Raw genomic sequence first — 15,522 nt, 5'->3', positions numbered from 1 at the left:
TCAGTGAAGCAGAAGGTCTGGTCCTTATTTGTGTATTCAAGGTGATCACCATAGCTTGTGAGGGTGAAAAAATCTGGTCATTTAAGTAGCAGAGGGGGTTGTTGATTGGTTTTAACTGCTTTAGTTTTAATGACATTAACAGCAGGTGCACTAGAGGAGCAACGAAGAGACAAACCCGAAACAGGAATGGTTTTAAGGGTGGAGGCCACTGACATTTTCCCTTCCTGATCTTTTCTGACTGTTTTCACTTGTTTTGCATTTGGCTCGAGTCAGTGCCACTGCTGGTAACATCTGGTAACATTAGACAATACCTGGACCTTACAGAGGTTCCACAGGTAGTCCAACTTCTCCATGACGGCACATTAATAAGTGACATTTTCAGAAGTTTTACTCTGTCTCCCAGAACAGTCTGAAGAGCATGGCTTAGATGCCAGGAGACAGGCAGTTACTCTAGGACAGCTGGACAGGGCCATAGAAGGCCTTTAACCCATCAGCAGCTTGCATCAGCACTGGGAGCTACAAAAGTACCTCTAGCAGGTCACTGGTGTGAGTGTCTCTGACCAAACAATCGGGAACAGACTTCATGAAGGTGGCCTGAGGGCCCAGCGGTACAACCTCTAGTGCAGGGGTCTCCAACTCCAGTCCTCGAGAGATGCTTTTCATTTGATTCAGCTGTGTTGGAGTGGGGGTGCATCTAAAAGCTGTAGGACCGTAGCGCTCAAGGACTGAGTTGGAGACCCCTGCTCTAGTTGGCCCTGTGCTCACTGCTCAGCACCGCGGTGCCTGATTTGCATTTGCCATAGAATACCAGAACTGGCAGGTCTACCATCTGTTCTTTAACAGGTGACAGCAAGTTCACCCTAAACATGTGACAGACATGTGAAGGGGTCTGAAGAAGCCATAGCTAAGGGGGCACATAACCTCTATAAACTAGGCAACAGAACCCTGACTGCCATTAGGTAGTCACCTGACCAATAGAAACGCAACTCAACCCAATAGACATTATGTTTTGCTCCATCCGATGCTGCCAGGTTACCCCTCAGAGTGTCCAGGAGCTCAGTGATGCTCTGGACTCATCATGTCATTAGGAGGATGCCCCGATGTTGTCAGCCATGCATACAAGCATGTGGGAGCCAAGCAGAATATCGAGTACTATATCGTCAAAATGGACTAGCTTGACTAGTTTATTTTGAAATCAGTCCTCTGTGGGTTTATCGTTTTCATTTCCATCAAACGACATGGCGTCCTTGTGTTCCTAACACATTACCCGGTTCATATCAGTATAGATATCTGGTTCTTGTTCTTTTTGGCTTTTGTTTGAGCAGTGCATATTAAGATGCAGATGCACTGTGACACAGAATACGATGTAAATCTGCAGAGAGCCTGAATTAATCAGAGGAGTGATATAAATTAGGCTTCACATAGCCACGCAGTTGTTGTTGGTTGGATACATTTATTGTTGATTTTGGTCTTTTTATGTTTGTTTGACAATAACCAAACTACCATGAACCTTTGACTGTAGCAGACTTATTGTAAGTCTGTGTCAAGCTCTCCTGCTCAGCCAATAAAAGCTGATTGCTGATTTCTGCAGAGCAGGCAGCAATAAATAAATCTCCTCTCGGGCCGTGTGAGAGGTGAACCGCTCTGTGTCTTTGTTTGGCCTTGCTATATTACTCCTCCTTCACTCTTTCTTTCTCCCGGGCATTGACTGCTTCTAAAAAATTTTTTTGACAGACTCTTAAAATAAATATAGCCTTAAACTTGAACATAAAAATGTCTTAAACAGCAGCTTCAGGGTTTTTTTTTTTTGATTTTTTTTATCACACTGCAGTGATACAGTAGGCTTTTGTTGGCCAGTTTCCAATCAGTCCACACAGAAGGAGTTTACTTTCGCTAATGTGTCTTATCTCCTTTACTAAACCTAGTTAGACTTCTTGGCTTTGAACAGTTAGTTTCCAAATGTCCTCGTTCTGACCATTTATAGCTTCATAGCTTTCCATTCAGAAATGGGGCAGTCTCTTCTGCTTTGATTTTTAATTTGATTTAAATTGGACTTCATTTCAGTCGAGGGTAGTGTTACTAGTTTCAAAGTCTTAAATGTAGCTTTCTTGACTTCTTCTTCCTTACTTTTTTCCATATCTCATTTTACACTTCCCTAACAGTCTTTTAATCCCTTGTCATTCTCATTTCTTATATAATTTATTTCTCTCTTTTCACAGCTTTTTCCGTGTTTCTCTTTTTTAACCACTCTGTAGAGAAGCAGCAGGAGTTTGACTTGACGTGCAGGGTTTGGGAAGTAAAAATGTCAGTTTTTTTTTTTTTTTTTTTATAGTTGAGATCAGCTGACTGACAGTCGGACCATTTACAGGATTATGTGGATGAGAAATTCTGTCAGTGGAATCATAAGTATAAAATGTGAGCTCCTCCATTAGAAAATACCTGGTTTTAGAGCAGCGCGTCTCGGCTCCTGGCAGTTCCATCTCCTCACTCCTTGCTGTGGCCTGCGAGTAGCAGAACTGTTGATGATTGGTAATTGCCGAGGAATATCCCGGGTTAGAAGATCCACAGTGTTGTTGGGATTTAACACCAAAGACTGACCCACATCAGAATTTAAGTAGTGAGTTAATGAGCTCATAGGAACTGACTTGGTACTTGTTGGAGAAACCCTTGTTTGCAAGCACAGCGGTAGGAGCTTTCTTGTTGTTGATCACCAGGTTTGCAAACATCTCAGGAGAGATTTTGGTCGTCTCCTCTTTACTGAAACTCTGTCCTTTAAGCTTCTTGGCTGCTGCTAGCCACATCAAAGTTTCAGCTCCCTCCACAGATTATCTACAGTGGGGCAAAAAAGTATTTAGTCAGCCACCGATTGTGCAAGTTCCCCCACCTAAAATGATGACAGAGGTCAGTAATTTGCACCAGAGGTACACTTCAACTGTGGGAGACAGAATGTGAAAAATAAATCCATGAATCCACATGGTAGGATTTGTAAAGAATTTATTCGTAAATCAGGGTGGAAAATAAGTATTTGGTCAATAACAAAAATACAACTCAATACTTTGTAACATAACCTTTGTTGGCAATAACAGAGGTCAAACGTTTACTATAGGTCTTTACCAGGTTTGCACACACAGTAGCTGGTATTTTGGCCCATTCCTCCATGCAGATCTTCTCGAGAGCAGTGATGTTTTGGGGCTGTCGCCGAGCAACACGGACTTTCAACTCCCGCCACAGATTTTCTATGGGGTTGAGGTCTGGAGACTGGCTAGGCCACTCCAGGACTTTCAAATGCTTCTTACGGAGCCACTCCTTTGTTGCCCGGGCGGTGTGTTTTGGATCATTGTCATGTTGGAAGACCCAGCCTCGTTTCATCTTCAAAGTTCTCACTGATGGAAGGAGGTTTTGGCTCAAAATCTCACGATACATGGCCCCATTCATTCTGTCCTTAACACGGATCAGTCGTCCTGTCCCCTTGGCAGAAAAACAGCCCCATAGCATGATGTTTCCACCCCCATGCTTCACAGTAGGTATGGTGTTCTTGGGATGCAACTCAGTATTCTTCTTCCTCCAAACACGACGAGTTGAGTTTATACCAAAAAGTTCTACTTTGGTTTCATCTGACCACATGACATTCTCCCAATCCTCTGCTGTATCATCCATGTGCTCTCTGGCAAACTTCAGACGGGCCTGGACATGCACTGGCTTCAGCAGCGGAACACGTCTGGCACTGCGGGATTTGATTCCCTGCCGTTGTAGTGTGTTACTGATGGTGACCTTTGTTACTTTGGTCCCAGCTCTCTGCAGGTCATTCACCAGGTCCCCCCGTGTGGTTCTGGGATCTTTGCTCACCGTTCTCATGATCATTTTGACCCCACGGGATGAGATCTTGCGTGGAGCCCCAGATCGAGGGAGATTATCAGTGGTCTTGTATGTCTTCCATTTTCTGATGATTGCTCCCACAGTTGATTTTTTCACACCAAGCTGCTTGCCTATTGTAGATTCACTCTTCCCAGTCTGGTGCAGGTCTACAATACTTTTCCTGGTGTCCTTCGAAAGCTCTTTGGTCTTGGCCATGGCGGAGTTTGGAGTCTGACTGTTTGAGGCTGTGGACAGGTGTCTTTTATACAGATGATGAGTTCAAACAGGTGCCATTCATACAGGTAACGAGTGGGGGACAGAAAAGCTTCTTACAGAAGACGTTACAGGTCTGTGAGAGCCAGAGATTTTCCTTGTTTGAGGTGACCAAATACTTATTTTCCACCCTGATTTACGAATAAATTCTTTACAAATCCTACCATGTGGATTCATGGATTTTTTTTTCACATTCTGTCTCTCACAGTTGAAGTGTACCTCTGGTGCAAATTACTGACCTCTGTCATCATTTTAAGTGGGGGAACTTGCACAATCGGTGGCTGACTAAATACTTTTTTGCCCCACTGTATAGTACCGAGTCTGGAGACATGCTAGGCCACTCCATAACCTTAATGTGCTTCTTTAGCCACTTCTTTTTTGCCTTTGCATTATATTTTGGGTCATCGTCATGCTGGAAGACCCGTCCATGACCCATCTTCAGTGTTCTGGCTGAGGGAAGGTGGCTCTCGTTCAAGACTTTATGGTACGTGGCCCCGCGCCTTGGCCAATCTATGCGGTGCAGCCATCCTGTACACTTAGCAGTGTGTGTTACCAGTGGTGTTCTTAGTGACTGTGGTCCCAACTGCCTTCAGGTCATTAACAAGCTCCAACCGTGTAGTTCTGTGCTGATCCACCACCTTTCTCATGATCATCCTCACATCAAGATCATGCATGGAGCTCCAGAGCGAGGGGGGCTGATGGTCATTTTTATATTTCTTCCATTTCCATGCCGTTCAGGCATCGTGCAGGCCGACGATCTTGTCCCTGACGTCCTTTTGGGATGGAACTGGGATGGATAAACTGTTTCTTTGGACAAGTGTGCTTTATACATGCAACGAGCTGAGATCAGGAGTACTCCTGATCTCAGCTCGTTGCTCGTTGCATTAATTGATAGATGGTAGTCGTCACATGGTAGTGTCAGAATTCTTCCTGGTATTCACGTATTTCACTCAAAGTCACGCAAATCACTTTGTAACTTTTATGTAATGTGTGTTTTGTATTTTTTAATTTATTTTTTGGTTGATATTCTGTGTCCATTAACATAAAACTACAATCAAAGCTAGAAACTGTTCATTTGTTTGGAAGTGAGCAAACTTATAAATTCAGCAGGGGGTCAAATACTTGTAACTGTATAAAAAGCTCTGTAATATTTTTGGCTGAAAAAAAAGAAACACTATTATTATTTTTGTCCAACTTTTAAGATTATTTAGCAAACATGTTATTGAGATTGATGTTAAATAAAACACTTCTGTTAAGAAACCAGCAGTAAACACAGTCACACATGCTGTTGAGAGAGTGCATGCTGGTTTGTGTCCCATATTTGAAGACTTTATAGAAATAAAGTGAAGTTATTTAATGTGGGGAAAAAAACAACCCAAAAAGCTTTTGAGTGAATTTGTCATATTTGTGGCTCTTGTGGTGTTAATGATGTTAAAAACAACTAAGTTGAGGGGAATTAACGATATCACTGAAACTGTAAGTTGCCGTTAAAACTTGGTGAAAAACATGCCAGCGAATCATCTGCTTTTTAAAATCTCCCAACTTTTCTTTTCCCCCCCAAGTCCTGCAAATCTCTGCCTGCTTTCTCTTTCCTCATCTCTTCCCGTTATTGCCTCACTCTGCTGCTGTCCTCTTTTTTCCCATCGCTCTTCTTTTCATATTTCCTCTCTTTCCTCCACATTCCTTCCAATCCCTTCGTCTCCCCCCTCTCCTCTCCTCCTCACAGCCTTTGTCTCCCTCGCCATCATGTGCTGCTGGCAGCCCTGAATAGAGTAGCTCAGGGAGCTCAGGCTCTGTCAGCTAGGAAGAAAACATTGCCACAAGGGGCTGGGTCAACAAGGCTTGTTACTTAGCAACCCCCCCTCACCTTCCCTTGGGAACTGGAAGCAAACGGCCGTCGCCATTGGCTGCGGCTGCTCATAGCTCGCAGCTCATGTTATGTAATGTTGGCATTTGATTCCAGCAACAGGGCCAGATTGAAAAGCGATGTGTTCTTTGAGCTCTACTTGCCAACCTGTTCTGTTTCTGTTCGTTGCCTTACAGTAACCAATTTCCATCACCCTCTCCAGCGACCCAGCAATTAGTCTGTACAGTTTTTCCTTTTTTTAAAGCCAGTCGAGGGAGGAAATGATCAGTTTACTACAGAGAACTTGAAACTGGCGCAGCTGTTCTTCTCTGCCCTTTCCCCTATTTGTCTACTCATGTTTAGGCTGAGCATCAGGCTGGAGGAGGCAGAAGGCAGCGCAGTTAAGAGATGTGGGGATTTTCAAAGAAGCTTAGAAATCTCAAAAGGGTGATGAGGTCACAGGAGGAAGGGCTTTGAGCTGTGCACAGCCTCGCTGGTGTTGCAGATATAGCCTGCTTATGCAAGCAATAATTTTGGCAAGTGATGGCCGAATGTATTTGAAGTATTCTCAATGAAGCTTTCCGGACAGCGATAAAGTTCATGATGTGCACCAATTTTAGCTCATCCTGCAGAAACACAGCGACCTGCTCCCTCACCCCAGGAAAACCCCTTTACTGTGATAAAATTGATGCAGAAAGATGAAAATATGCAAAACCTCTGCTTGATCGGCATGGTTGTGGCTCAGAGCGAGCTGTCTACCAATGAGAAGATCAATGGTTACTTCAGTCTGTGTGTTGAAGTATCGTTGGGCATGATAGTGAACCCCAATTTGATTGGGTGAATGAGACTTGTAGTAAAAAGAGCTTTAAGTGCTCAGTTAGAGTAAATAGGACTATAAAAGTATCCATCCATTTACCCTTCCTTTACCCACCCACACACATGGATGCTAATAATGCAAACAAATTTAAGTGGTCTATTAAATGTCATTAACCTGGATACTCTCAGTCTAACAAACAATTATAAAGTTTTGATTGTTGAGCGACTGATTGTTTGTAGGATCTTGCTGTGTGATCCGATCCAGCTGATGAGCCACTGTAGCTCAAATTACCAATAACGTTAATGCTGGTAGTGACAGGAAGTCGTCAGAATACAGAGTGGATTGCAGTTTGTTGTATGTGGGGCTGCATAGCTGCAGACCAGGACCAACACATTATTAGGCAGCTGGTTATAATGTTAGGCCTGATCAGTGTAGTGTTACACATTCTCCATGCCATGTGCACTAATGCACCTTTACACAAAAACAAGCATTAATACGAGGTAACTTTTGAACTAAGTATCGTTAAAAGTTTCACATTTTTATAGACCTCAGTCCACTCCACACATGAAGTGATTTCCACTACAAAGTCATGATTGTATCCATTGTCCATGGCTGGACCAAGGAATGTTTTTTTGTTTTGTCCCTTGCATACATGAATTTCTCTAGAATCTCGGAATCTGTTAATGATGAAATCTGCAAATTGATTGTACAATAATAATCTGAAGAATCTGCACATGCAGTTCATCAAGGAGCGGTAAACTCCTGCCCTTCTTTACTTCAGAACAACTGAGCGTGTCTCAAACGCGCTTTTTAAATTCAAGCATGTTACTAATTGGTGGAATTATTCGTAAGATGTTCCATGTTTTCTCCATCTGTTCTCAGCATTGCACAGCTTTTTCCTTCTCTTTCTTTCTTTGTGGTCCCGGCCCAACTTTGAAATGTGTCCATTTTTCTAAAAATAATTAAATAGCTCTGACTAAATGTCTGCAACTTGATTAAATTCAGTTACAGAATTTGCAAGTCATGGAATTAATTTTTAGTTACTTTTTCGAAAGCTTCGCTACTATTTTGGAAACGGGGATTTAGATGTAGTGGCTGGCATTATCCAGAACTCTTATTCCACACTGTGGTTTGTTCCCTTTAACTCTTTTTTTTCCTGCTGTCTTGTGCATGAGTAACTCCAGGCTATCAGATGTCTACATCTTCACACCAATAAAACCTTCTGAGCGCTCGTATTCCCCGGTTGCTTTCTCGCTCCTAACAACCAATTCCCTTGTTAGAGGGCTGAAGCTTAAAGTAAGCTAAAATAGTAGATATTCGACCGCTGGAGAGCTTGCTTTGAACATGCAACATGATATTTGTAGTGGAACATTATCTCTGTGTAATTATGAGCAGCAGTGCTGAATAGTTCACACCAACACAAAGAAACTTCGTGTCTGTCCCTCGTCACAGCTTCCTCTCCTCTCATCCTGACCCATTTAACAGCTCTCACCTCCTAATTAGTCTGGAGCACCGTTTTTATGTCGTTATGTTTTCTTTTTAATTATTTTTTTATTTCCCCCACATTATGACTGCTGTTCAGCGGCAGCTAATGAGCTGGTGAGGTTAAAGCCAGCTGGTTTCCACTGTGAGGAATAAGAGGAAACAAAAGAGAAGCAGAGAAGGGAAAGGAAGGGATAGCAGAATGTTTTTGCACTGGATTTATTTATTTTTTAATTTATTGTACAATCATTTGGTATTTATCCAAATCTGAGGATGGAAAAAGCACAAGTCTAAGCCAAGAGAAGAAGCAGTGCATAAAGGAACAATCTGAGAGATGGAAAAAGCGAGAAAGGATGTGGGTAGAATTATTATTATTATTTCAAATGAAGCAAAACAGACGAGATGTGAAATAAAAGAAAGGTGGGAGGAAAGCAAGGAAGGATGGAGGAGGAAATGAAAATTGAAGGGGGAGAAAGAAGGCAGGAATGAAAGGCCCAGCAGGAACTCCTACAGGTTTTAGCCGAGGAGAAAAGAAATATCTCTCCGTCACACTGTGGACCCTCCACCGGCCTCTGCTCCAGCTTTATAATTAGCCCTGGCTCAAAGGAAGGCAATAATGTGTAGGTTCCCTTGTAGCTGCAGTTATACAACTGCATGAGTTCCCTCTAAACAACATTTTTTTTATTTTAAAGACATTTGCAGCAAAAAAGCGAGACTTGAGTTTAGACGTTGTATTATTGTCTAGGTTATGGCAGCCTGGAAAGCAGAAAAAAATATAATACCCATGCACATCTGGCCTCCCTGGTGCAATAGTCTGTTTGATATCTGTACTTTTCATCACTAAGCAAAATAAATAAAACTCAGATTGGAGTGAAGATGTGATTGTTCAGAATGAGACTGGAGGTACTCCAGTGTTTTCCAAGGGGAAATTTTCTTTGTCTTACAGGGTTGAATATATCGACACGGAGCGTAGTATGTGTACCGGAGTTTAATTTGTTTCTACTACCGTAGGGTCATTTTGACACACTGACATCAGCGACATGAAGCTGTATACCAAACATCTGGACCAAGTCATCACTTAACTTCCAGTGGTTGGTGGCTTATTAGGTATGGATGGACGAAGCAGAGGTTCCCCTGCTGGACCGTGGTCAGCACGTTTTAATATCCAGTTGTGTTTTCTGCTCGTAACTTTTCTTATTTTCCTAAATGCTGCAGCTTTGTTTTCAGTTTGGTTGGTTTTGCTTGAGTTTCATCTGTTTGCAAGTGCTGCTTGTTGAAGCTTGAAAAGCCACCATAAACTGCAGTTCTGCTTATCCAGCTACAACAGGAAGCTTAAAAAGTTGTTTTTTAACTCTTGCCTCATGCACAAAAAGCAAAAATCAATAACAGCCATTCTCCATAAATGCACTGATCAACCATTACCTGCCTAACACTGTGCAGCTCCCTGTCATACCTCTGGGCGTGTCTGCATCCCAGTATAGCAGGACAATGTTGGCAGCAGAATGGCTCCTTTGCATTGAGAGGTGGGGACTTGATCTTGAGCAGGAATGTCAAATTCATTTTACATGACAACAAACTTAGAAGTCCAAAATGTGCCCACTTTCACATTGTTCAAAGACATCCAGTGGGCCATATTGGAACCCTTTTAGGGGCAATTTTGGCCCACAGACCTTAGGTTTGACACCACTATTCTAGAGCATTCCACGAATGCTTGGAAGTAGGATCTGGTGGCTTTTTCCCAGTGTTACTTGGGTTAACCTTGAGTAGTGTTTGTTCTGCTGGAGGAGACTGCTGCTGTCAGGGAGTGCTGAGTGCAGTTTACAGTTTATACATATTTAATCTCTGGTTTGATTTGTTTTCCTTTTTTTGAGTGGGGTTGCTTGATGGGTCATGAAGGCAGACAGCTCTACATTTGTACTGCTGACATTTGTTTCATCATCGATTCCACACCTGGAAAATGGTCCCCTCAGAGTCCTTTCCTTCCACCGAGTCCTTTTTTTTTTTCCACCTATACCACTTGTTTACTTTCTCCTGCTGCTGCTGTCACGCTGCCTACATTTCCTGCAGTTTCAGGTGGGTTGATTTCTGATCAAAAACAACTCTGTTTTTGTCTCCCAGCGTGCGACTGGAAAGACTCCGCCGGTTCAGAGTCACCTGCAGTTGCCCTCGAGGGGAATTTATCACATCTATGCACAAAACATGTGACAGCTCAACCCAGACAATGTGAAAAGCAGTGAAAAAAAAGAAAGGGCACTCTAATTACATTTTTGTCCCTCATGCTCACCCTTAGCCCTTCACTTTTAATTTCACAGGCTTCTGTTTTTTTATGAACTTTGAAGGGTGTTTTTACCCCGAGGCTCTGATTAATTTCTCATCCTTTCATATGATACCGAGTGCAGTGTAGACTATGCAGATTTAAAAAAAAAAAGAAAGGCAGAATCTAAAATGAGGTAATAACTTGTTGTAAGATAAGGTTGTGGTCGCGCTCCGATGCTGTATTTAGTCATATGTGGAGAAGTGCGGCAAATGAAACCTCTCACCACGGCGCGTACCCTCCACCTGCCCTACAGCTCCACACCTCCACACCATCACAGATACTACGCTGTTTGTTATTTTTTCATTTTAAAGGAAGTGGGGCATACGAGATCAGATCTGGCTTAGATTTCCCGAGGGCGAACTTGTGTCCTGCCGAGGAAAATATTAAAAATACTCAACGATGCATGTCTGCTCACAAGCAACAATATTTCCTGTTTGTACAGATCGGCAGCTCCAACCCCCTGCCGCTGCCCGTTGAAGCCCCTGCCAGCGGGGTGGTGGTGGAGAGCGGGCCAGTTGTGTATGACGACGTCCCCGGTGATGAGGAAGAGGATGAGGAGGACGAGACTTGTGTCAGTGCCTTGGAGATGCTGGGCAGCAATGGTGGGTTTAACCTGTCTGCTATCTTCTGACTGAAATGTGTAGGCTGACTGAGGCTACAGCTTTCTGCATAAACAACCTATTTAATATCCAAAAGTAACAAATCCAACTACATTTTATTTTCATGCACACCTTTCTGGTTGAACAGTTTCATCTTTTGAGCATTAGTATAATTTCATTTGGCTTCTTGATGAAAGCAAATCCATGCTGTACCACATCGCTTTTGTCTAAGTATATGTTCGTTGAGTATGTTAAGGAGCTCAGGTATCTCTGGGTTTTATTCACAAGTGACAGAAGAAGGGAGCCGGAGATTTACAGGCTGTTGCTGGACTTTGAGGTAAAGCGGTGTGAGTGAAAAACCTCGGCGATAGCCTGAGCTGGGTAGTGACAGAATGATGAGATCGTCAATACAAAGGGCAGAAATGAGCTTTCCCCACGGGCCGTCGGGGTTCGGCCTTAACAATAGGTGGAGGAGCTTGGTCACTCGAGAGGGTCTCAGAGTAGAGCTGGCACTCCTCTGCATCAAAGCAGGCATTTAAGGTGCTTTGGGCCTCCTGGATGCTTCCTAGAGGAAGTGTTTCAGGAACGTCCAGCCGGGAGGAGACCCCAGGTGGCTGGAGTAAGGAGGTCTGGTTACCTCACAGGCATGAAATAGTGATTATAATCACATAAAACTATTGTCTGAGTAAATGACTCAGTTACTGTTGTCTCCATTTACTACGTCTGAGTAACTTTTTGCAGCTTTTTAGCTTTAAGTCAACACATCGTCACAATAAAGATGCATGCCTCTAACCACTTTGTGTAGTTTGCTCTGCTGCATCTATGCTAACAATAACTTTCACATTAAAAATGTTTTTGGTTAATTGTTGAGAATAACTTAATGAGAAATCACACTGAACTGATAAAAAGCGAATTAAAGTCAGGAGCCAGGCGGCTCTGTAAACATGGAGGGAAATGATGAAATGCTGATGGAAGTGAGAATTCCTCAGTGCAATTTCTCATCTTAACGTTTGACTCTAGTTGACACTTTGAGTGGCAGACTGCTTTGTCACTTCTCAGTAAGACTAAATGTGTCTGGACTGTGAAACAGTTGGAATCGTTTTTTTCTTTCTTTTAATGAATCTGTCTCTCTGGGTCTTGGCTCTCTTTCTGCTCGGACTCCCGGCACGTTTTAATGAGCCCTTGGTAAGATTACATTTCTTCGCTTTATGTCTCAGGCTGTTAAACTTTAAGGTCTGACTCTGCTGCAGTAAAAAAAAGTCCTGAGCTGTTTAATTTATTCCTGTAGGGGGGCTCTTTGTTTATTCTTGGCCAGAAGGTCAGGGTCAGCCTTGTCCAGCCTCTGAAGCTGGACGAGGCTGGGGGCTCAACGTGGGGACGTTGAGCCAAATGAATGCACTGAAGATGACACCAGAAACCAAAATGGTTTCGTTCCAGGCTTCAAACATGTTGATTTTTACATTTTGATGTAGAAGTCACTAGAGAATGCCTTCTTTTAGAGCCAGCCTCAAGTGGTCATTAGAGGAACTGCAATTTTTGTTACCAAACTTTTTCTTGATCTTTTACTTCCACTTACCTTTTTACGCTGAAACTTATGTCTCTAATCTGTATGGGTTGGACAAAAAATGAGGTTGCAACCTCAGTGTTAAAGTTCAAACTGTCATAAAAGTTGTATTTTTGCCAGAGCAGTGTTGCCGGATCACACTGGAAGAGTAGCATTAGCAGTAGAAGAAATTAAAACTTGGCTGTTCGCAGAGTTTCGGCACACACCAGGAAGTCTTTATGGATGAGCATGCATCTCGGAGGCTGCTGCAGAAGTTCAATCATTTCATTCTGACTAGAGATACCACCAGCTGACTGCAGTTTCCCAGAGATCTGAGAACATTTTATTTACTTGCATCTCAGAAATCCATTTTGGCTCCAGGCCATTAGGATAAGAAAGGAAGGGAAGGATTCCCTGTTGTTATGCAAAATATACGGTCCAAATAAAGTTCCTTTATACGTCTTCATTAAAATCTTACCAACTTATCTCCACTGACACATTTTATGTGATTTTCAGAGTGCGTACCGCAGATTTCAACACCAAGTCATCATTCTTCATTCAGTGTATCTAAACCCTCTATTTCTCCCCCACCCTCCAGATTACGGCTGTGACGGAGATTACGACGATGGATTCTAGCGGCAGTCCCTCTCGGTTGCTATCCTCAACTAGTGTGGACAGTTTTGAATTCCCAAAAGAATCAAATGTTTACTACGGGACACTAAGTGGCTGCAGCTACAGATGGTGGAAGCTGTAATGGCGAGCTGAATGGGAAATTCCCATCAGGAATAAATGTGTGCGAATAAATAATAATTAAGCTCCTCATTCCATTTGGTGTCCCAGCTGGACTGACCTGGGAAGACATACTTACTGAATGCTACCAGAGATGGTTAGGTGGAAGTGAGTGGTGCATATGTATTTATCAGTGCAGGACACTGGCAGACTGTAGTGCTCACACTGCGCAATCAAGGGTTGTGCTTCCAGTAAGAACTGGCTTAGATATTTGGGCTAAAGCAGAGGACCTGCAGCAACTTGTAAATGAATCAAATGAATCAATGAAGTCAAAAGGTTCTTCTGATTTGTAAGCTGGTAGACACTTGCCAGCACTTGCTTGCTTGTTTTGCCTGACAGTGAAACTGGACGTCCTTGACTTCAGTCAGTTCGGTTGATAGTACAGTGAACAGATTCGTGGATACATTAACTGCAGTAGAAGGACAGCTAGTCTACGCTTGAATGCATTGTAAAGACCAGTCAGAGCATTAAACCACTAACTTCCAGGGCCTACCAAAACCACTCTACCTGTCAGGATATGGGCATCAAACCTCTGAGTTAATCTTGAGGTGTTTGGTGGTAACTTTAAATGCTGCTGGAACAACAGTCGTGAATGTAGACCTGTTATAAAAAGTTGTAACTACTTTACCTAAACTGAGCCCAGTTTGAAAAGTGTGTTTCTCCTGACCTGCAAATACCAAAGCAGCGGTGATGTTGAATGGATGAATGTTCACAAATGAGTCCCTCAGATGTTATAACACAGCAAAAATAAACGGATCACTGCATAACCTAGTCTGCTTAAAGCTACACTTTGAATTCTTAACACTTGACCGCGCGTCACTTCCTCTCAACTATAGCATCCTTGGAAAAACAAGCAGGTAGCGTGAGATCAATCATCAGTATTTGCCAAGCTAACATCGGTTTTCTGAATGCCTTATCGATTTAGCAGACAGACGCGTGCTGTCTGCTTAAACCCAGTATTACATACACGTTGCCTTCAATATGTTTGAGCTAGGTTATGGGTTATGTGCGAGTAAGGATGTCATTTTAATTTAAAATGGAGTTGGTTAAAGGAATACAATATTTGGATTTGTTTTGATTTTGCTGTCGATTTGGTTTGTACTTGTCTTAATTATTTATTGATTTATTTGGTTATCTATAATTAACGCATGAGATGGTATCATCTGATTTTCCTTGTATTCCTTATTCCTGTTGCAGACTACAGAGGTATTTCTGCAAGATTATATTTTCCAAATGAATAAGGGAGTTCAGCCAGAGTGACGTCTGTTTTTTTTGTTTTTTTTGTTTTTTTTTTAAATGAATTTTGTGTTGAAATGATGAGTGAAGCAGACTGTGGCCTTTTCACTGTATCCACATAACAGTATTTAATGATGCATCCTGGTTCACCCTGACTGATTGCTGCTGCTGCTGAGTCTTCATGTTACATCTGCCTAATGTTGTGTACCTTTACTGCTGCAGTAAAAATGCACTAAATGGATCCAAAAATGTTTTTTGTTTTGTTTTTTTGTCTGGTTTTTGAGAAATGTCAAGTGACGATGTAAATGCTTTCTCCACATCGCATCTGCTGTTTCTGTCCTGAGATGTTCTTTGAGTCCACTGTGTTCCCTCCATAATACAGTCATTATTTTTGTCATTTTGCCTTTCTACACTACAATGGATTTGTCTTTCAGCCTTTTAAATTAAAGGAATGAACAAAATATTTCACCAACCACTTAAAATTAGAGCTGGTTTTCACAGGCTCAAACGTATCTGGACTAATGTTTGATGAACACGTTCATGGAAAAATGTGTTTGTAATTTTGTCATTATTTCATGACAAACTTAGGAAATAAAACTCTATGGTATAATCCAAAAATTTGCGTTGAAATTAATAAATGTTTGTGAGAACATATGCATACAGTACATACAGTTGAAGTGAAGCAAATGTTTTGAATGTCCACAAAACACGGCTTACCTCAAGATGCAAAAATCTGATCTCCAGAAAGATAAGACTGCTAGAAAA

The 15,522-nt window shown here is 42.3% G+C and overlaps 1 protein-coding gene across 2 annotated transcripts in view; it reads left to right on the top strand.

The window, feature by feature from the left end:
* LOC113012693 (transcription factor IIIB 90 kDa subunit-like) overlaps positions 1–15,154 on the top strand; it is a 134,642-nt gene extending 119,488 nt beyond the window's left edge. For both annotated transcript variants that reach the window (XM_026152993.1, XM_026152992.1), the window contains exons 19-20: positions 11,033–11,192; positions 13,331–15,154. In XM_026152993.1, the coding sequence (XP_026008778.1) occupies positions 11,033–11,192; positions 13,331–13,368 (198 nt within the window). In that variant the 3' untranslated portion in view covers positions 13,369–15,154. The remainder of the gene's footprint in view (positions 1–11,032; positions 11,193–13,330) is intronic.
* Positions 15,155–15,522: the final 368 nt, after the last annotated feature.

This window comes from Astatotilapia calliptera, chromosome 19 (assembly GCF_900246225.1).
Source record: "Astatotilapia calliptera chromosome 19, fAstCal1.2, whole genome shotgun sequence".
Taxonomy (NCBI): Eukaryota; Metazoa; Chordata; class Actinopteri; order Cichliformes; family Cichlidae; genus Astatotilapia; species Astatotilapia calliptera.
Note: the sequence above shows the minus strand (reverse complement) of the source record. Positions and strands in the feature narration are given on the sequence as shown.